General features: G+C 40.2%; 1 protein-coding gene across 2 annotated transcripts; it reads left to right on the top strand.

The window, feature by feature from the left end:
* Positions 1-298: 298 nt before the first annotated feature.
* LOC127956592 (neuroepithelial cell-transforming gene 1 protein-like) lies at positions 299-21,061 on the top strand. 2 transcript variants are annotated; one of them, XM_052554618.1, is made up of 11 exons: positions 299-541; positions 5,949-6,015; positions 9,833-9,895; positions 16,899-17,174; positions 17,660-17,722; positions 17,910-18,006; positions 18,086-18,162; positions 18,257-18,514; positions 18,610-18,780; positions 19,067-19,253; positions 19,354-21,061. In XM_052554618.1, exons 1-11 carry the CDS (start codon positions 420-422, stop codon positions 19,791-19,793), a joined length of 1,821 nt encoding a protein of 606 aa, XP_052410578.1. In that variant the 5' UTR covers positions 299-419; the 3' UTR covers positions 19,794-21,061. The 2 variants fall into 2 exon arrangements, with proteins under 2 accessions (XP_052410578.1, XP_052410579.1); XM_052554619.1 differs by lacking the exons at positions 299-541; positions 5,949-6,015; positions 9,833-9,895 and adding an exon at positions 13,991-14,300.
* Positions 21,062-22,586: the final 1,525 nt, after the last annotated feature.

The following is a 22,586-nucleotide window of genomic DNA, read 5'->3' on the forward strand; positions in this document are numbered from 1 at the left end:
TATTCTTTGGAAAAATATATACATTTAAGATTAGAATTCGAATTAGTTTTTAGCTTTTTGTTTTCTGATGCAGCTAGAAATTGTTTGACCTACTGCTTAGTTTCATTGATTGCCAGAAAGTAAATTTGTTATTTGTAAAAATATTTGTATATAGTACTAAATAAATAAAATAAAATAACAATAACAATGCTATTCTGTTATTTTACATTGTACGAGAGCGCGCAGGCGCGGAAGTGTTACGTCATTAGTCGCCATCAGAGCCTCCTCCTGCTCTCTTCTGATTGGCTACGATTTCAGATTTCCGCCATATTCAAAATCAGCCCCGTCCGATCAATACACCCCCCGAAATAACAATTTTTAATTGTACTACGTTTTGTATACACAGTTTACAGTAGCGCATTTCAGGTCCACATTTTCAAATGGAGGAAACCGACGGATCTCCAGCGCCGATGGCGGAGCAGTTTAACGAAAGACCGAGGAGGAACAAGAGAAGGTCGTCGGTGGCGGAGAGCGACGCTTCTCCAGAGCGCGATTTCAAACGGTCAGGGAGATCATATCACAAACTTTGTTGCTGTTGTTGTTGGTCATTATTATTATTATTCCAATGCTCGCACTGTTGTGGTCTGCGTATTCCTTTGCCAAATACGCCACTCTCTGCAATCTGGTAATAAAAATATATTCGTTGAATACATTTAAACAGTTTTATCTATATATTATAAACCATATCTAATACGTTATTCTGTAACATGCCACTAAATGAGTGAGTATAGGTGTATGATTGTGTTGTGCTTTCAAAAGTGAGAAAAACTTCCGCAATACGTCGACTAATGAAAACAAATCATGACAGCAGGAGAGCGTATTACTGTAATGTTTTATCTCACCACACGATGGCGCGAATGTCTCATAACAGAGCAGCGTTCAAGTCACAGCAAATGCTCAGCTCAAGCCTCTAGCCCAACACACCTGTTTTACAAGGTGTGTTGGACTAGACAAGTGTACAAGTGATTTATTTGTTTACTCACTGAAGAGTTTTAAATCGGCATTATCACTTAATCAGCTGTGTGATGCAATTGACTGACTTACTAACAACAACAACAACAACATTCACATTGTAGTGCTAAAGAGGTTTACAAAGTATATACACCAAAGAAGATTTAATAAAAACAACCAAACTAAACTGGTATATAATTATTTGACAATCTAAAATAAAAAAATGCTGCAAGCATCTTTTTTTTGTATGCAAAGACATTGTTTTTGATCTTCAAATGCTTTCATCTTTTTGATTAAAATGTTAGAAGGAATAAACAAATTTAAAGGGGTCATATGATGCGATTTCAATTTTTCCTTTCTCTTTGGAGTGTTACAAGCTGTTGGTGCATAAAGAATATCTGTAAAATTGCAAAGACTAAAGTATCAAATCCAAAGAGATATTCTTTATCAAAGTTAACACTCGTCTGTGCCCCCCCTAAAACGTCTCGTTCAAACACGCAACCACATCTCAGACCGGAGAGCCTTGCGAAAATCAACATAGAGGAGAAACAATAATCTACAGTTTATGGAAAATAATGTTTTTTAAATCCTTAAACCGCATAAACACATTTCGTTACACCAAATAATGTTCTTTTTAGCAGCATCATATGACCCCTTTAACATCTTGTCAGATCTTGGTGTATAGCCGTTTTACCAACATTAAACAAAGAAGACATCTGATAATGTGTCCAAGGCACCACATATAAATAGACTGTGCCACATATATACAAGATATCTCGCATAAACCCTGAGAAAGAAGCCAGAGAGCATCAAGTGCGCTTTTATCACAGGTTAAAATAACAACCGTTTATTTTGGCAGCGGGGCTGGTTTTTTCTCTCTCATGCCAAGCCTTCTGCCTGATTGGAACACCAGGAAATGTGACCCTATTTGCCTCTTATACAACCAGAAAACAACAAAAATGGCATGGAAACTTTTTAACATTTTTTGGAACATTGAGAGCTACTTGCCACTGTGATGCAAAGTCATTGCAATGTGGACACTGTGATATTCTAAACATTTTTAGTGTGTTGCTATGCAGTAGCCAGAGTGGGTATTTGGGTGTCGTGACTCGTGGCATGTGCTTGGTTGGAGATGTCAAAAGAGCGCTTTCCTAGATATTATACAAACTAGTCCACAGCTAAGACTTTTAGGAAGTATAACTGTATAAATCAATTCTTACCCAAGCATAACGCATCATACACATCAAAGGCACAATGACGTCACCCTGTAAATAGACAAAGTAGAAAATAATTTAATGTTCAAATGTAAGCATTCGAAAACAAAGAGTTACATTGTACTGGATAGCTTTCAAGGAACGCTAAAAGCAAAATACACTTTTATTAAATGTCTTGTTTTTGGCCTTGTTTTGGCCAGTAATCCCCAAGGATGTAGTCGACAATAACCCATTTCATTTAATGCGCACTGAAGATCCAGATATAGGTAAGATAAGAGCACAACGTCACTGCTTTGCGAGTAGCAGGACATTGTAGATGTTTAAGGCAACCGTTATCCAGTTTCAGATGATCTATTCTGTGCCATTTTGACACTCAAGCCCTTTACGTGGCCTTCTACAGGTTCGTTATATATGATGTCTCATTTGTCAGTGGAGACCACAACAAAGAGAGCTTTTGAAGCCGTGGTGGAGTGATCTGGATGAGTAAGGGACATATCATTCCTCCAAGGCCTTCTCCTTTGTTTGCTACGTAAAGCACGGTGAAACCAAACCTACTTAGCTTAACCCGAGTCCCCTTCAGTGTTTTCCCACCTTAACGTCAGTGGGATTGCGTTCTCAATGACAGAAATTATGTAAAAATATTGGTACAATGTGACTACTAAGGACGTCCAACATTCAGAATATGATACACAAGAAGTGCAGTTGTTTAAATGAATTTCCACGCATCAAAATGACTTATGCAACAATGACGTCAACCTACAAACAAAAAGTAGCTGTTTACATGTTCCCACACTCGTAATCTCGTATCTGACCAGTTCACACTCGAGGGTAATAACTATAGTGATATTATGTCCTGTGGAGTTCTCAGAACAGGGCAAGCCCCATATTTGGTATATTTGTGCAGTCGGGTACATTGCCTGTGAGAGACTCTGAGGTGTTTGTGTTGATGTAACCATCAAGGTGTGTGTGCTATTGGTCCATATTTGTCATTCCGTGTCCAGCGATTCAGACAACACCTCGGCATTCCAGTCATGTTTCGAAAGCACTACACACTCATAGGAGAAGCTCCCAAACAGCACACATTTTGGATGTCTCTCTTATCTGATACACCTGTTTAAAGCATTGGAGGCTTCGATATTGAGCTGATGAGGTGGATCAGGTGTGTTTGATGATTAGGGAAGTGTGCCGCTGAGGGCCTCCAGAAACAGGCTTGGGTAACGCTGCTGTTGGCATTTTACACTATATGGCTACAGGCCATCATGGGTGTGTTTTATTCTGCCCTAGGGTTCTTACCAGAACCATTTCACATTTTTCCCTTTTAAAACCACAATTGGTTCGCTTGAGGTAATCAAGTATTCAGTCTGCTCAGAATTTCAGTGTAATCCAAATATCGTAATCAGTCAATATTGCAACCATTTCAGAAGAAGCTTGGTAATTGAGTGGAATATTGCATATTAGAATAGCAGGTTGTTGGATTTGATTTCATGTTGATTTTAAGGTCTCTCAACTCAAGTCACACAATTCTCACATCCCATGTTTCATTTTACCGTCCACACATGCTATCCAGTCTAAACTGTGTGACAGGTCAGAATTAGTATATCTAAATAGTACGCTACCATTTAAAACTTTGAGGTTAGTGATATTTTTAGGCACATTTTTACTTCTATTCAGCATTAAATTGGTCAAAAGTGCCAGCAAAGTCAATTATAATGTTGAATACTGTTGTTTTACACACTTTACATATATTCAGAAATTCAGAGAAAGAGTTTTCTGCATTGATAAGAGATTTAAATATTGTATATTACTTTATTATAACTAATATATAACTAATATTGCCCCTTGAACATTGATTATGGTTGTTGTAATGGTGTCGTTGGGAGATTTTATATTAAAGAATGGCTTCTTAAAGTATTTTTTTATTATTATGAATCTCAAAGTTGTGAATTTTAAGGTAATTAATTTAGCTAATATTTGCATGAAAACACAAACCGTGTGTGACAAGAGGTTACATGGCGTTTTATAATGTCACATTTGATCACAGTAAGTTCCAGTATTGGTGCATTACTCCCAAAATATGCACTTTTCTATCACTTATTAATTACATATTATCTATTGACCTGGTGGTAGCCAAGTCTGTTTTTATCCATATAAATTAAAGATGCTGTCTCTACTTTTCCTTGTCTATGGTCTATTCCTCAGCAGGGCAGTGTGGAATGAAGGACACCCCATCATGGTATTGGCAGCCTCATTTGACCTGCATATTTAGTCCCCTGTTGTCAGCAAACGAGACCACCCACAGTACTCTTCTTCTAGTGGACACTGATATAGATTCTGTACTCTGTTAACACGCTTACACCCTCTGTCTGGTCAGATAATATCACACCCAGGATCACCTAGCTTCTCAATGTTCTGCTCATTGCATAATCACATTTCTTGCATTGTTATTAAGAAACAACCTGTACCACACACACACCATCAGACATACCTTAATTCAACTGTTAAACACACCTAAGTTAAATGAGTCACATTTGAACTAGTGAAAACCAGCTTCTCTCACTTCCAACAAACATTTTTTTTTCTCAGTTGAGTTGTTGAACTGTAATTAATTAGCTGTTTTCTCATATACATATACACCATTTGCACTCTACTGTCATCTGCACTCAAGTGATGGAATGATAAACAGACAACTCATGGAAAGATCTAGAGATGAGGGGATGCCTGCAGAAACCACATCAGACAGAATTAAAGAAATTAGCCCAAACATTCACATGTTCCTACACCCAAGATAGTTGGACACTAGAGAATGAATGGGTGAGCTTAAGAGACTTTTCAAAAACAAAATAGTTTGATCTGAAGTGTATTAATTTGGCAAGTAGTCATATGGTAATGCAATATATCGTTGTAAATATTTTTCACCACCCTTTTGGGTCTGATTACATCAGTAAACAAAAATTATTTCAGAGTAATTTGAAAGGCAGAAATATTTTCTTTAGAATAACGCTGACGTTGTTCAGGGTAAATGATGATCATTCCGTTGGAATGTTGCTAAAATGAACAACCCAGAGGAAATACCACATGACTCCATTAATGATGATTTATTCATAGTTCTGTAAATTAGCGGATAATAAATGTGAGAATGCTTTTGAAGGCTTTGTATTAAAGTTGTGGTGGGCCATCCCATTAATGTGGCTGAAAAAAAGAAGTGGCTCTCCTGAAAAAGGAACCTTGGGTATCTTTGCAAAAATGACCTCGCTCAGACAGTTGTCACCAGTCCCCAAATAAGGGGCCAGCCGACAATGAGGGGCAGTGCATTTGTGGGTAAAAGAGGACATGATGGAAAGGGCACGTGGCTGAAAGACGGCAGAAACTGAGTGTCTTGGTGTGAGTTAGAGAGATCAGGGCTAAGTGACACTCTCTCTGTATCGGTTCTGCAGACCATGATGCAGTGTCACAGGAGACAGAGGTACACCAGGCTTGGTCTGTGGTACGTACAGGATGTGTCTTTGCATTTATGGGCTTTTCTTGTGGGCACACTGACATTGTTGGGTTATGGACATACTAATGGATCTACAAGATTTGACTGCATGGTCTACGTCATTAATGCACAACCAGAGGTCTGGGTCTGGTTGGATGCTTTGTATTTGTCTGGTTTTCTGTGTGAAGAGGGAATTAAATGTTTAATTTCAAATGGCTTTAAAAGTATAATTGTTTTGAGAATCCTATCTTGTGTTTTTCTTGCTGTAGGCCGTCTTTGAGACGAAGAAGTTCTTTTACTTTCCTGACACCTGGACCCCAGTGGGACTTCACGCTGGTGAGTAGCTTATGACATCCATGTGGCTCAACTCTTTCTCAAGCATACAAAACACACAGTAATTCTGTCCCAAGCTCCTTTGCTGTCTACTGTAAGGAAGCATCATGAGTTTAATTGAATAAGTGATTTGACACATCCATATCACTTCTTCAAATACTAATTACTAGATAGGATTTTTCTTGGCCACAGTCTTTGATAACATTTTTTCATAATACGGCTTATTGCAGTTCCTTCTCAGAAGAATAGATGCTGAACAGAATCTTTTTAGGCGAGCCTATTTAACTATAAATTTTTTCAGTGGAAATTAGAAATTACTGTTCTATTCACTCTCACATTACCACTCTGTTTCAGTATATTATAGCCTGTAAGTACATAAAGTGGGAACAAAAACATACAACAGGTGACCTTCTGTATTTTAAATGACGTGAACTCCATTAATGGTGCTACGGTTCACCAGTTTTCATGCCTCAGAAACTTTAATGCTACACACATAAGGTCATTTTTGTTCAACCTTTCCCTATTTTTCCTTCACGCAAGTTAGTGAGTGTACTTTCCTCTTGCCCTTTCCAAACATTTTGGCAGATGTTGTGCCACTCAACCATCATGTTGTTGCCAACTGCTGACATCTCAATCTTCTCATGGCATCGCGTGCATCTGGTTCAGCTGATGGACAAATTGCCACTGATACATTCCCAAGCGTCTCTCTCTCTTACCCCTCAAATTTCCACCAAACTATATCCAAAGTCCTCATTCCCACTGAATCAGTTAAGCAGTAAATGCAAACTAGTTTGTGATTGAAAACAGAGAATAGAGCCAGATTAGAGCATTCCAAAGTTTATGAAGGCCTAGCGAAATGCAATCCATCTCTCATCTGTAGGAAAACTGGGGGATAGAAAGACGGACCGCTTTATCTCATGCCAAAGTGTTCCTTTGATATGTACATTTTTTTTTTTTTTTCATGAATACACACACATTAGCTCATCTAGTGGGCACATGTGCCTCATTAGGCTTCCAGCTCGAGCGCCATTATCTCACCTTCAAAACCTTGCCTAGGTGAAAGAGTATTCCTCCCTCCACTTTTTTCTTCTCAGACTCTTGGAAAATAAAAGCGTAGAATGTTTGTCTTTAATGAAAGTAGTTCTTCTGGTTAAGGCCGTCTGCATGGCCGCAGGGTGAACAAGGTGGTGCAACAACAGATGGAATATGCAGGAAGTGGCCTGCAGACCTCTGTCATGCTGCCGGATTTAAATTGACAGCTTGTTATGATGAGGATTTTAAAAAATCTGTCTCAGACATGTTCAAACGTCTGGTCTCATTGTCTTCCAGAATGCAAATTTATGTTGCATAATTTAAAGTTCAAGCTATTCAGTTCATAGGGAAACTAAGAAAATTATCTGTTGGTTTGGCATTCATTCATAAGTCTTTTTTGTAAAGGTGACATGCTTAAGTAGCAGCATTGGTTCTAAAAAAAAAAAACAAGTGAAGTGACATTCAGCCAAGTATGGTGACCCATACTCAGGATTTGTGCTCTGCATTGAACCCATCCGAAGTGCACATACACACCCGGAGCAGTGGGCAGCCATTTATGCTGCTGCACCCAGGGAGCAGTTGGGGGTTCGGTGTCTTGCTCAAGGGCTCAAGTCGTAGTATTGCCAGCCTGAGACTCGAACCCACAACCCTAGATTCAAACTCTCTAACCACTAGGCCACGACTTTCCTACTTGTATTGATGGCATCAGTTTGGGATGAAACTACCTGAACAATGGTAGCTTCAGGAGAAACCTGTTTGGAAACAATAACTTTTCCAATTCTGTAGGCTAATTAAAATTCTGACTTTAAAGATTTTCTTTTAACCTTTCAAACAACTTATCAGGCTGTCTTATTTTTCAGCTCCTTTCTACCAACCACTGTTCACATCCAGTCAGCCTGATGGAAGTATTTTCTCTCTAATTGAATATCCAATGATGTCACATTACAGCAGTTAAAGGGGTTGCAAACACCATTTCACGTTCCATTTCATTTTTTGCCTTTTTAGACCCCCCCCCCCTCATTGATTGGTAATCAGTGTTCTCTCTCTAACAGATGGGCTTTGTACATATAGATTTTATCCAGATATGTAAAAAAACAAAAAAACATTATGCAAACCACATGTCTTGGAGATCATGCCCACAAACTCTTCATCCTAGCTCTTACTGACCACTGCAATATGCAGAGTGTCCCAAAAACGTGACTTTGATTGAGCTTGTTTGTAATAATTTCATGCTTTCAGTGTCAGCAGCTGTTTGCTCTCATAAATTCTTTGCAGTAATATCCATTTATGGTTTGTCCACCAGGAACATGCAGTTTGGAGCCAAAATACACGCTTGTCTATTATTTCGACCTTTTCTCCTTGTTGCTGTTTTTTTCTTCTTATTGTGAAGCTTTAGTTTAGTTTTAGAGTCTTTTTTTATGCTTTCAAATGTTGACCTAATTTTGAATTTTACATAACTTTTTAAATAAATACACTAGCAGTATCAGTGCCACTTGTAAACTTACAGACTATTAGCTTTTCTACTTTCTCAGAAAACAAAAAAGCAGCCACTTATCGGTGTTATCTAATTAAAATGTTCAAAACCCAACACCATAAGTAATCTGTGATTCACTCAGGAGCTCAGCTTAGTGTCAACTAAAACCCTCCAGTTAGGATTTTGATTAGTTCTCCCTGTCGTCTCCGAATGGGGATTTGCTAAATGATAGCTTTTCATTTTTTGTTTCAGTGTGTTTGCCAACTTGTTCACCATCAATGGGTCTGATGTTAAATTAGCCTAATCTACTCATTGCTTCAATGAAACTCGAGGTGAGCTGGCTATAGGGTGTTTGGTTTTGATCACTTGACTTTACAAATGCATTCACCCTTTAAGAAAACAAGGAGCTCATCAAGACATTACTTCTGTTAGAAGCAGTGACATTAAGAATAGGGGCTTTTCAATTTATACCCATCTCATAATAAAACCTTAATTGACTTACAAACTAGCCCTGTTTGGTAAGTGTTGAAATGTAGATTATGGGCACATTTGTGTTAAAACTACCACCTGTTTTTCAATACGTAGCCTCACTCTGGATGAATAGATTTACTAACATTCAAAAACCTCCTACTTGTGGGTTTAATAATAATATTTTGTCTATTGCTTATATACATAGATACATGATTATTATTGAATAAAATACAAAATGTTGTTTCATCATAATGCAAAAAATAAAAAGGGCAGATCCATGTGGATTTAGTTATAAGGATGGGCTGATGTCTTCTTGGGAGGTTCATTAAACTATAACTCAGCCACCAACTAAACTGTCTTTAAATGTCCTGTGTTGGAAGGTTCGTAAAGTGGTTTTGGGAAAAGTCTAATAAAGAGAAAATCTGCCAATAACAGAGAACCTAAGGGCTCTCGGTGGCCAACGCAGTGCTGCAAAAAAGTTTATAACCCCTTCACACCCTGCACACACTCCACAGGTAGAATTTTCACTATCCAGATGCCCCACCAGCCCCGACACACACACTCTCACACACACACACAGGTGCTAAAATGCCTCTGGGATAATGATGTCCTTCCTGAGTCTAACTGGACCTCCTTAGGAGTCATTGTAACCCGTAATAATAACTCTTGAGGTAGCACTTTGCATATTCTTCAGGAAACTAAAGGAAAAGTGTTGACAAAAGAATGTCTTCCTTGGTTCCTCTCTCAAAGCCAGAACGTTTTTACAGTTTTTGTAAGTGTCGTCCTTTTAGTTTAGATGTGTATCATGCTTCAGATTCTTAAAGGTTGTTTTGCTTTTTGCAGAAACGCAAGCGTAGAGAGAAGGACGATGTGGACACTGTCAGTCTATGCAGCTTTGACTTCAAGGTAAGAAAACCAGCAGCAAAAAAAACCCTGATTTATTGAAATACACAAATCAAGAGGTCTTGCTTTTTAAATTACTCCCTGAAGTCAGTCTGTCCACAACATGCTTCAACACAACATCAAAGTCTCATTATAACAACATCAAGAAAGAAAAATGCCCCCCCCCCCCCCCCCCCCCCGCCATATTTGTCAGTTAAATCAAAGCCATTATGCACAAGAATCCTAGATAAAATCACTTGTTTGTGGCAGAAATCAAAGCCTTTTAACCTTAAACTGGGGGAATTTAATCTTAGAAAATCTTTCCACTGATAATCTTAAGGGTCATTTCCATGATAACTGTCCGTAATTATCCTCATTTCAGCAAGGGCTTAGTTAAGACGCACTGCTGTGTAAACGTACAAGTTTTGTAATTGGACTCCGCACTGATCTTGACTCCTCTCTAGTTTATTCTTGTACTTTTCTCCTTCTGAAAGACAACAGATGACTTATTAATACACATCCATAGCAACCCAGTGTTTTTTACGGTTTAGTAAGAAGTTGCGCTGAGCACACCCAGATCCTCTTTACTTTGACAGACAGGAGAACAATATAACTAAGATGACTTTCATCAGTCTTGCGCATATGAGATGACCGAACTCTGATTCAACAGAGCCTACATGCCTTAAGGAATGGAAAAAAAGCTGGCGAAGGTTATTGCACAAAAGCATCTCGTAACAAAATGCCCAACACTGTCAAATCTGTTCTTTTTAGTATAGTATTGCTAGAGTAGGAGATTATAAATCATAGATCCAGTAAAGAAAAGTCATGCAAGTTTGGAATGATTTGAGGGATAAGGCCTCACTGCCTTCATTTCACATCTTTGAAATGTTTCAATCACTTGTTCATTCTGACCCAGAGAAACTTGTTGTGCATTAAACTAAAGTTCCCAACTCCCTTCCCCGCAGCACACCTTTTAGAACACGTTTTGGAGGAGGTGGGATCTTTGTACTTTTTATTTTCCTCTGCTCTCCCCTCAGGGCCTTGTTCTGATGAATTTAAATTTTCATCCTGAGACTGTCAAATAGAGATTTGCTTAATACATACTCATCTGATTCTGCTTAATGCAACGACCAAATTTGCACAATGTACAAAAGTATGCACAAGTGTCTGTGTTGTCTTTAAATGGTCACAGTAGAAGTTTTTACTCTGTGACTAATTTAACTTGTGTGGCTGATTCAGATCAGATTGCGATGTATTGTTTAAGTCAGTCAGAATGAGGAGGAAAGCGTCTGTACGCGTGTGTGGGATGTGCCCTGACTCTGTTGTGTGTCTGGACCGAGGGGTGTGTTATTAGTTACCTGCTCTGTTTGGTGGCAACCACCTCTGTTGAGGCTGCGTTGATTCTATTGGAGTTAAATATACTTGAAATCAAGTTGGACTGGTGCTTTCCATAGCTTAAGAAAGGATGCAAAAACACCATAAAAGTGGCTCGTGTGTTTTTTTGTGCTATAGTCAAAGTCTTCAGAAGCCACAGAGTCTGCCAATTTCTTCAAAATGTCTTATTTTTGGTCCACCGAAGAAATTCATACAGGTTGGAATCTCACAATAGTGTGGAATATAATGGGTTACCATGTTTACATTTTGTATGCATCATAGACGATCGTATCATGGAAGGAAAAAGGCATATAAGATCCCAAACAGAATATGAATAAATGAATGGGAGGTGGGCCTTGGAGTATAGATGGCAATTGATAGAGTGATTCCAGAGAAAAAGAGTTTGCGTTGCGGTGTTAATGTACACCTACACATTTAGACGTCACACACCTACAGCCTATTCCCAGTACGGGCTTGTCTTTGACCACACCTTTGTTACAGTAGATGCGATTTCCTCCAACAATGAGAAGAAACTGAAAGCTTTCAAAGACTCGGGCAGAAGAGGTTTTATCATAAGATGTTCTTTATGTTGCTAATCAAAGTCTGTACAAGTATAGAAAATGCATCCTGGAACATCCAGCCACAAAGAAATACAATTTGAAATTCCATCAGTCACCTGAACCGCAGTACTGTAGAAAAATCCACTAGGGGGCAGCACTACTATCCACTGCACACCTTTCTGCTCACTGCCTGTTCAACAAAGGTTTATCAGATCATAGCAAGTTAGCTCACATTTTCCCGTTAGGCAAGCTCACACACAGCCCGCATGAAGTGAGTCACTCTTGTGTGCTGGGGTTTAGCACTAAAATAGGAGTGTTGTGTTTGTGCTTCACACCCAGATGTCCAGCTGTCATGTGTGTCGAGGTGTTAGCCCGCAGGGGGTGCAGGCTGAGCCAAGCTCACATGCAATATGACTACCACACCTCTCGTCAAAACACACCGAGAACAGTATGAAAGTGTCTCCCCATGGGATGACCAATGAAGGAACCCACAATGATAGCCCTTTATTTGATTTTATTTTTCATGTGCTGAGCAGTCGCATGATTTAAGCCATTGACTGCTGCTAAATAAGTTATCACCAACATCTAATATACTTATGACAAAGATGGGTCAAAAAGTATTCTAAAAATCTTGTATTCTTTTGTTTAATTTCTGTTTAATATTTATTCTTTTGCAAACACTTATCTAAAGCGAGTTAGAATGAAGAATACAAATGATTTATCATAAGGAGGACATAAGTGTTAGCAATACAAAGTTTCTTACATTTTCCTAAATTATACAATTTATTAGTGTAAAATGAATGACACTGACATTGGTTAATGTGCCATATATTATTATGGTTTCTGAAGTTCACATTTTAACTTCACAAGTTTCCATTTTTCCGATTTTGGATTTCGTCAGTCAACTAGTTTATGTTGCGCTTTCAGTTTCTTCATTTATAAGAAGAGAACGCAAATGCTTTTCTGAGGAACTGAGAAGGATTGATAAAGGCATGGTTTACTTTAAAACGAAAGCCTTGTAATTGCCTCACCCTCATGTTGTTTCAAACCCGTATGATTTCTTTCTTATTCTGTGGAACATGAAGAAAGATGTTTTGAAGAGTGTAGGTGGCTTTGGTTTTAGTTGGTTTTCAGTACACTTACAATTCAATTAGTTAGTTGGAGAAACACACACTATGAAAATACACTGATTAGTTGTGAGAAAAGGGAGTGTAATGTTTAGAATAATACAATAACATAACATGTAAACTGAACCCGTCCACTGAGCACTGGAAGGTGTCCGGATCCAAACACACCAATGCTTGTCCTGTTTCACACACTTGTATTGACACAGCAGGGTGAGCTTAGAGTCTGCACATCGTTCATCTCCATTTGCTTAGAACGCATCCCGACGCTTTCACACTTTTTAACACAAATCTCTCTTAAAACGCGCCATCACATGCTAGTCCATTTGCACAGCTGAAGTTGATACTTCTGCTGACAGTGTGGGAAAGTAGCTGTAAAAGATTTGGGTCTGTTGTGAACCAGTTCTAGTGGATTTTTGGTCGCCCAAATGTGGAGGTCAACGGCTGTGCAGTTTTGTGTACGCTGAGAAAAGCAGCTTTTGTTAAGAGGGATTTATGGCGTGGTCTGGGTCAGTTTCTGGTTCGGACCAGTGAAACCTTTTGATATACATCCCCCCAACCCCAACCCCCCCGATGAGGGTGTGATAACGACCCAGTTCTTCATTAGACAGATCTCGCTTTCACTCACCACAAAGCTAGACTCTTTTGCTTTTTATCCTAAAACTTTTACTTCAAACTGGGGAATATGGGAGGTTTGGTTGGTTAGTTTGTTTAAGGTCCAAAATTACTCTAATTAAGGTTGAAAAAACAGTTTTTAAGACCGAAAAAAAGTTTATAAAAATGAAAAGGATTATAGAGTAAACAAGTTTTTACAAAATTTTTATAAGCTCTTCTACTTTGTGGACCATAAAATGTTTTGCTAATACATTTCTGATTCGGTAATATCTAGTAGACTGAATCTTTGTTGGTATGAGGTTACAGAGCTAGTCAGGTTTTCTCAGACTTTGTCTCTTCAGATTCTTTTACATATCCCCTCCTCCGCCCTCTTGCCATTGGTGAGTTTACATCCTGACTCCACCCCCATTGAAACTCTTTGTATATGAGCACTCCCTGCCGTTCACATCCCTAGGACAAAGTTAGAGATTGTTAAGAGTACACACACCGAGAGTGTGTTTAGAAGTTAGAAAGCTCCGCTCAGGCGGACAGTCAGAAGTTAGGGGGACGGTGAGGTTTTCAGACCCCTTATGTTACATCACGTATTTATTTATTTAAGAATCACTTGTGGATTATTGCTGAGTCTTGGAAATAACAGAAACCAACCAGTGGATTTTATTGAAAGAAATGGTGGCTTACGATGAACCCTGTGTGGTACCTATCAAACGGACTTTACAGAAGATAGACTACCAAAACCAGACTTGCAAAGAACTAGAGGTGAGACCCAAAGGCAATTAATCACAAATTCTGTCCTTTTGTTTCTTTTCCTCCATGATTAAAACATCTTTGAGTTTCTTTACTTTTTTTATCAGCCAAGTCAGAACCTTGCCCTGTTGTTATCTTGTACACACACTTGCCTTTTAAGGTGTAAGAACTGCAGGTGAGTTTCTCAAGGATATGAGACTTGAGTGAGTGATCCGTAAATCAACAAGGCTAAAGGTCTCCTCAGCTAGTAACTGAGTTACTGGTTAACACTTTAACTCATCATTGTGTTGGCTAAATGTGCTTATACAGGAAGTTTAAAGCCTGTGTGTTTGGCTGTACACCTGAGCAGACGTTTTGCAGGTATATTAATGGTTTGAGGAGCCACTCAAGTTTTTTAAAGGTGTGAGAGCATGCAGAGATGAAGAAGATTCCAGCTGTCTGAAAGCAATCACAGCCCATTGCCTAGGTGTGCTTGAACCCTGATCTGTGTATTTAGAAATGCATTTAAAACCCAGGAAAGAGGCTATTATCTCACTTCTTTTCAGCAGGCTGCTATTCCTATTTGTGGATTCGGAAGTGGCCACAGAAATGGTTTAGTTGTCGGGAAAGCTAAAGCAGAAGTAGCAAATTATGAATGAATCAGGAGATTTTAAGGAAGTTGTGGTTCAAGGCTGAGGGACATTAACTAGAGCTTGGTTCCCCTCATTAATTGTTTTTCATAATTTGTTTGTTTGCCAGGTAATTATTTTCATGGCAAAATACCATAGACTTTTTCAAAGCTTATAATAACCGTAGACTAACTATACCCTTAAACAAATCTTTTGCAGTTTTAGAAAAAAATTTTTTTTATACATTTTCCTTTACTTTTGGTGGTTATTCCCAATGGAACCTTTAGCCAACTTCTAGTGACAATCACCCCCACCAATGTATAGCTAAGCAAACACACTCACAGATTACTTAACAGCAGTAGTCTAAATACTGGTTCCTGTGGGGGAGTCTTCCCCCTGCTAAGTTCTCCCAATGCGACTCTCCCAGGGGGTCCCTAAGAGTCAACACAGCCAGAAATAGCCACACTATCAGACTAACTGTCTGCCTACATGTTGCTCTTTCCACTAAATAATCTAGAATAATTATTTTTAAAAAAGATTTATTATTGCAGGGTTTCCCTAAACAGCAGAAAGAGTGCAATGCGCAGCAGCAGCACTGCGATTATTTGCTTAGAGACAGTGATGGCTCACACAGGTATTGTGGTACTCATTTAAATTCAGTTTTGAGCCAGACTGCTTCCTCTGCGGTCAGTCTCCCCAACATCTTGTGTTTTTGGCCACCGGTGGAGAAGGTTCATTTGTGGTCTTCATATTTACTTGCATGATATGTTACAGCAGAGGAAGTGCAGGCAGGCGGATCTGGGTGGCCAAGTCCAGTTGTGCTTGGGCCACAGTTGCAGTTCCTGCTAAAATAGTCGTAGATCTGCTCGGCAGCTGTCTCCGCTTGTCTGAGGAATGGTTTCTTGGTTTCATTTTGCCTAGATGAGAACAACACATCCTTTTTTACGCATTTTCAGCAGTTGGAAAGCCATCCAGCACTGGAAAATCAATTGAAATGTGCATTTTTAAAAAGTGCAAGCGCATAGTGCTTTTTGTCCTCGTTGTTTGCAAAACTTTTTTTTTTTTTTTTTGACGACAAAGCTCACATTGTTCCTGGAATGGTAGGATAATTTTTCAGTCAGATCCCTAGAGTGTAGGATCAATGTCTCAGATCTCCTTTGCTTTGATTTTTTCCCCCCTTCTCAAGTCTGTTGAAGTTGGCTGGAGGCCCAGTCATTATGGATATAGGGTTTGAGAGTGCTCACCTCCCCCTCTTCCAGGGGCTTCAGGTGTGGCTGTCTCTCACGCAAGGGCTACAGAGCCTGCCTCAACACGAATCCATAATCAGCTCTTAATGGAGGAAAGGAAGGGAGAATAACAGAGAAGAAGGGAGTAGTGCGCACCCTGTTTAAATCCTGGGTCAAATCTGTAACACACCGTGGTGGTCCATCTGACCCACATAAATACACACAACCAGCAGCTCTTAAACTTCTCCTTGAGAGAGCAAATTTTTCTCTGTTAAGTGAACAACCACCCTGATCAGGTGGCCTGTTTGCTAAAGTTAGGCTATGTTGTCGAGTGTGTGTGGGTCATCAGTGTGGGATAGCTGACTGAGGTCTCCTACATTCCTATCATTCCTCTTGAACCTTGAGTCTCCAGGATTGCAGGTCTTTGTTTGCATGTGCAGATTTTATATATATATATATATATAAAATAAATTATAGTTTTTTTTGCTAAGGGGGTCAATCTCACGTGATTGGCAGAACAGCTGCTTCCTCCAGAGGCTGGATCTTCCACCTAGCTGTCTGTTACCCAGTAAATACCAATCACCCTGACCTCCGGTTGCCCCCTTCACACCCGCAACAATGGAGAGTGTATCCAGTGACTCATACGATAGCCTCTGTTTATGTGAGGCAGAAACTTGTGTTGGCAGTTGTGCAGTTAATGTAGCACTAAGGAATCTGTTGTGGTCAGTAGGGGGTGATTAAGTTTTAACGTTTATTTTCATCCTTGTGTTTCATAGGAACCCTGTACTAAGCGTGTGCGGCCTCTCGGCCGAGTGACCTCGCTGGCGAACCTCATCTCTCCCGTGAAGAATGGGGCCGTCCGACGCTTCGGCCAGACCCTCCAGGCCTCATTTCGGGGCGACGGGCGGTCTCCGGGCGTGCCCCAGCAGAAACCCTGTAGCAAGGCCGTGGCTCCCACACCACCCAAGCGACGAAACAGCACGCTCTGGTCCGAGACCCTGGACGTCCATCAGAAAGGAACCTTTTCCACCAAAGAGATTAAGAGACAAGAGGTGAGTACAGATGGAGCTTTGAAATCCAGACAGCACAGAGAAACCTAGACTATTAGATCCACTTTCAGTCCCCCGCCAGACGCTACTGAATCAGGCCTATGTGACTTATTAAACCCAAAGGGCCTGGGGCTTGGAAAGCGCCCTGTACTCCTCTGACTCTGTTTTTATTCTACCTCTCTCGGCCTTTGTGTTTTTTTGGCGTGTGTTCTTGGCACGCAGTGGAATTGAGCTGAGAGAGTCTGGCTGCATTCTGGCATCTCAGAGTCAGACGTACAGTGCTAACACAGACTGACTGGTCTGACGCACAAAGCCTCCACTTCTCATTCACAACTAGACCTAGTAATCAGACATAACAGCAAACTGTGAGCCCCTCAAATATTTCCCACCAAAGGGAGGAAGCAGACAGATATGTAGGGAGCTTGACTAAAAATACCCAAACAGTTTTCTTGGTAATGAATCTGACTGTTCGTTTTCTGTCTCTCCAGGCTATTTTTGAGCTGTCTCGAGGAGAACAAGACCTGATTGAAGACCTGAAATTAGCCCGAAAGGTTTGTCCATTTAACATTTTTTAGTTAGAACATTTAAAGCAAACAGACCGAATAAGTTCTTGGCTGTGCTTTCAGAGTCAGATACATTGGCTCACTTCCTTCCTCCATTTATAGCCAGAAATGTCTCTCCATGTAAAATTAGAAGCTGCTATTGTTTACTCATCATTTTCTCAATTTGTGTGTCCAGGCGTACCATGACCCAATGCTGAAACTTTCTATCATGTCTGAGGAGGAGCTTACAGCCATCTTTGGAGACTTAGATGCGTATATTCCTCTTCATGAAGGTGAATTTTGTACACAAGACCTTAATGTTTTTAATGAATTTGACAAAAAGTAGTGCTAACTCATTCTTTACCCAATCAGATCTTCTCGCTGAGTTGGCGAAGGCTACAGGCACAGATGGTACAGTGGGAGAGATTGGCAAGATTGTTGTGGATTGGGTAATTATCTTATCTCTTGATTGTCCTTTCATTATCATAAAAGGCACACTAACATTGTTAGATTGTTAAGTCTAATTCTCGCTTTGCTCCACAGCTGCCAAGGTTAAATGCGTACAGGGCATATTGCAGTAACCAGCTGGCCGCCAAAGCCTTGCTTGACCAAAAGAAACAGGACCCACGGGTTCAGGACTTCCTACAGCGCTGCCTTGAGTCGCCTTTCAGCAGGAAACTAGACTTGTGGAGCTTCTTAGACATCCCTCGTTCACGACTGGTCAAATACCCCCTTCTTCTGAAAGAGATTTTAAGACACACACCACCAGATCACCAAGACACCTCAAGCCTTGAGCAGGCAGTAAGTTCAGTCACAAATCTAGTAACCGTAGTCTTTCAAATGGAGTCGTTTAGGTGACATTTGATGTTAATGCTGCCTTTGGTCCTCTTCTCCAGATAAGCATCATTCAGGCCGTGTTGGCTGACATAAACATGAAGAAAGGGGAGTCCGAGTGTCAGTACTATATCGATAAGCTGGAGTATTTGGATGACAGACAGAAAGACCCTCGCATAGAGCAGTGCAAGAGCCTGCTTTGCCATGGGGAACTTCGCAACAAAAGTGGCACGGTGAGTTTTTGTCTTCAATACAAACACACCCATAACAGCCTAAACCACTGTGGGCAAATAGCTGGTCTTTTGTTCACTGGAAATATAAACACAAAACCACCATATTCCAAATAAGGCCATTAGAGGGAGGAAACTGGCTCCCTTTGTCTCTTAAACCCATGACACAATGACAAGGGAATCTTTGAGAGCACTAGGAGAGAAAATTGTTATTTCTTGTAAATCATCCCAACGTTGAAACAACACGTCAATAACCAGATCTCTCTTTTTCCCTTTGTCCTCTTTTTAGAAGTTGCATGTGTTTCTCTTCACGGAGGTTCTGGTCTTGACCCGGCCTGTTACGCGGAACGATCGACATTGTTTCCAGGTGTACCGCCAGCCAATCCCAGTGCAGGATCTCGTATTGGAAGACCTGCAGGACGGAGACGTCCGCATGGGTGGCTCATTCCGAGGGGCCTTCAGTAATGCAGATAAAGGTAAGGTTGATGACTCTCAACGTCAATCTGATCACACATTTTCCTTTGGTCATTTCTTGTTTCCTTTTGCTCATTGGAATATCTCTTTTCCCCCTTTTAGCCAAGAACATCTTCAGGGTACGTTTCCAGGACTCATCTCAGGGCCAGTCCCACACACTGCAGGTCAATGACATCTTCCACAAGCAACAGTGGCTCAACTGCCTCCGCACCGCCATGCTGACCCAGAAAGATTCGCCGCTCCCTGAGAGTGAATCCTTGTCAACCCCTGCCAGTACTGACGTTCGCACCAAACGGCGCTCGTCTTCTGTCTCCGCCATCATCCTTATGGAAGAGACGGATGAGAACTATCCACGGGCCGCGGCCTCCGCCCCTTCGTCCCCCAGCTCTGAGGAGCCCCCCAGCCCCACGTCCTCCACAACCTCCACCCTCTCCTCATCCTCTTCATCATCTTCAATTTCCGCCCCCTTTCTGTCCCGCAAATCCAAAAAGGACAAGCGTTCAATCTGCTCGTTGGGCAAGAGAAAGGAGACCATGGTGTAAAGACTAAGCTATCCCAGGGTGCACATTGAGTGGCACTGTGTGGAGGACTTGTATTTATGTGTGTGTATGGACTGTGTGTTTCTACAGCAGTGTTTTTGTTACTGTCCACAATGGCAGCTATTATTACCAAATCCCTCCCCCTAAAACCCTCCCAGGTCCATGTGGGCCGCACCAGTACCAGAAAGACAGTATTCGTGAGGCGACTGTGTGGATCTCAAGGGATTGAAGATTGAAGACACATCCCGTCTTGTTTATTGTTAGTTTGGTCATGTTTTTGTTTTATTATTTTATTAATATTGATTGTTTTTTGTAATTAAAGTTTTACTTTTTTAAAACTTCTCAATAAGATATTTACTGTAGCTCTTTTTTGTTTTTGTTAAAAGCACTGTTTAGCTTTTAGAAGGGAAGAATACCCACTGAGAAAAATATATGAAATATCCAAAGCAATGAATACTTTGTGAAAGTCTGATTCATAGCTGTACTGGAAGGCAAGTCTTACAAGTACATTCCCATTAAACAGATGTTTTATCAGCTTCATTTTATATTTAAATCAGAATTTTTATCATGAAAAAATGCTACGTTTTGTAGCAATTTGATTTCAAACTGTCCAAATGGAAAAAAAAAATATTTTGTTAATGCAGAAATCAGATCTGAGCCATAAGTTTTCCACCCCCCGAAATGATGGATGAATATTTAATGTAGCATCTTGCATGGAGCTTTACTTGTTGAGTCGTGCCTGTATTATCATGAGGGCCCAGTGCATGTACATGCTTGTCAAAGAAGAAAGTCTTTGTAGAAATGGACTGTCGGATAGAAGAAAAGTTGAATGTTAAATGAGGGTTTGAGGAATGTTGATGTGAGGTTTAGAAGGAAACGCTGGAATAGAATTGGATACGAATAGATGGACTTGATGATGCGCTACTCAATATTAGCAACTATTCATGCACATTGATTTGCTGTTCATATTTTCGTAGTGTCTTCATGAAGTAGGAAGGTTTGATACACTGGTTTAAAAGCCAAGATGTTGTTTTGAAAAGGAAAATGAAAGTATGTTTAGGAGAATGAACTGTTTAAAGAAGGTTAAAGTAGGTATGTTATGACCCCTTCAAAATGTCTGTAAAAGTTTGTAAATGAGAAGGGATGTACATTATTGAGAAGGACTGTGGTGGCATTATTGAGAAGGACTGTGGTGGCCTGTATGTACAGTGTATGGTGTAAAAAACTATTAAAAGAACAATAAAGGTCTGTGTAAGATTTGCATCGGACAACAGAGTTCTTTTCTTTCTTCTGATGTGAATTGCTGCTCTACACTACAAAATAAACCCAGTTTTCCAAAGGCATGCAAGACATTACAAAACCTAAACTTATTACACATGCCGATGTGATTATGAGAAAGCTATCTTGAAATTGTTTCCATAAACTCCAGGTAGACAAGCACTCAAACATACAGATACGAATTCACCCATACACAGGTTAATTGTCAAACTACTTCTGTGTTTTTCTCCACTGACAATGAATCACTCAAAAGCTCTTTAAACAAATCCCCCAATGTGGGCGGCATGCCCGAATCATCTTCCATTTTTAGCGTTTGGATGATTTTCATACTCTGAATCTGTGTCTTATCCAGTTCCACTGCCCTAAACTCCCTCTCCATTTCATCTAGAACTTGGCAGCTGCTTAAAGTAAGTCTGTATTAAATAAATACTTTCATTTATCTCCGTGAACCCCCTTCACTGATGGCATTTGCCTCTGGTTATCTCTTTAGTGGGAGGCCCAAAACAAATGAGCTGTCAGAAGTCACTTAGCACGTCCGTTGACACGCTTTGGAGTCTGGATTCAAATAACACACGATCGCTTTGTTTGTCCGACGGTCAATCAGAGGGCTTGTGTGAACGTTGATGATGGGTCCAAAGAATGCGATCGGTTCTTGTTTAAAGCTAATCTCAACAAATGAGTTCATAGATTGATATTATGTGCATTAAGTCATTTGGCTCTTGGATGCTCGAAATGGTCTTTCTGTGCTTGGCAAAGCCACATATTAGTGGGTTCAGGTTTTATGGAGAAATTGCCTCATGTCTGCCTTTAAGGGATAACGGAATTCTCCAAACGTTTGTTCATTTTGCCCGAGGAGGCTGCCTGCTGTTGCCAGTTTTCTTTAATAAACACTAATAATGTAGACACGTATCCTCTCCAGGGTCAGCGAATGGTCGCGAGCATTTACGAGCGAGTCGGGTCATCATAAAGAGGGCCTCTATTGTGCAGTAGCACTCAACATTGTTCTCACTGTACGGGAGGAAACCACATTTATTGAGTCTACTGGAAGGAAGTCAAATAAACAGATGATGGTCAGTTTACAACCGCGAACAGACAACACTTTTACTAGTAATTGAGTCCAATCTAGAAAGAGGTTTGGGGGAGGGGGACTGTTCCAAAAAAAAACAATCCTTAATTTGACGACATTTAGATCTAATTTTGGTGTGAATATGACCTGGCGTTACACTAACGAAGACCTTGAAGAGCACTACATGTTGTTTAAACAGCCACTTGAACAGTCACTGAATTAGCACCTACCCCCTTAAGTCTTTAAACAAATGTAAGGACTCTTGGCTCCAGTGTAAATCATTATGGTTACATAAGTGAATGTGTCTTTATTGTGTGTCTCTTAGATGATTGGAGTTATGTAATGCTTGACAAAAACTAACAGAGTTTTAATCTTGTAATAAGAAGCTAATAAGTCAATGCTTTCTTGTTGTTATAGATGGTGGCGATTGAGCCAGACAAACCTCGAGTGTA

The sequence above is a fragment of the Carassius gibelio genome, chromosome B4, assembly GCF_023724105.1.
Source record: "Carassius gibelio isolate Cgi1373 ecotype wild population from Czech Republic chromosome B4, carGib1.2-hapl.c, whole genome shotgun sequence".
In the NCBI taxonomy this organism is placed as follows: Eukaryota; Metazoa; Chordata; class Actinopteri; order Cypriniformes; family Cyprinidae; genus Carassius; species Carassius gibelio.

Excerpts from the sequence above, each read along its gene's own strand:
- LOC127956592 (XM_052554618.1), top strand. The coding sequence starts at position 420 with ATGGAGGAAACCGACGGATCTCCAGCGCCGATGGCGGAGCAGTTTAAC. Across the intron at positions 17,175-17,659 it reads AAGAGATTAAGAGACAAGAG|GCTATTTTTGAGCTGTCTCG; the intron begins GTGAGTACAGAT and ends CTGTCTCTCCAG. Across the intron at positions 18,515-18,609 it reads CCTCAAGCCTTGAGCAGGCA|ATAAGCATCATTCAGGCCGT; the intron begins GTAAGTTCAGTC and ends CCTCTTCTCCAG.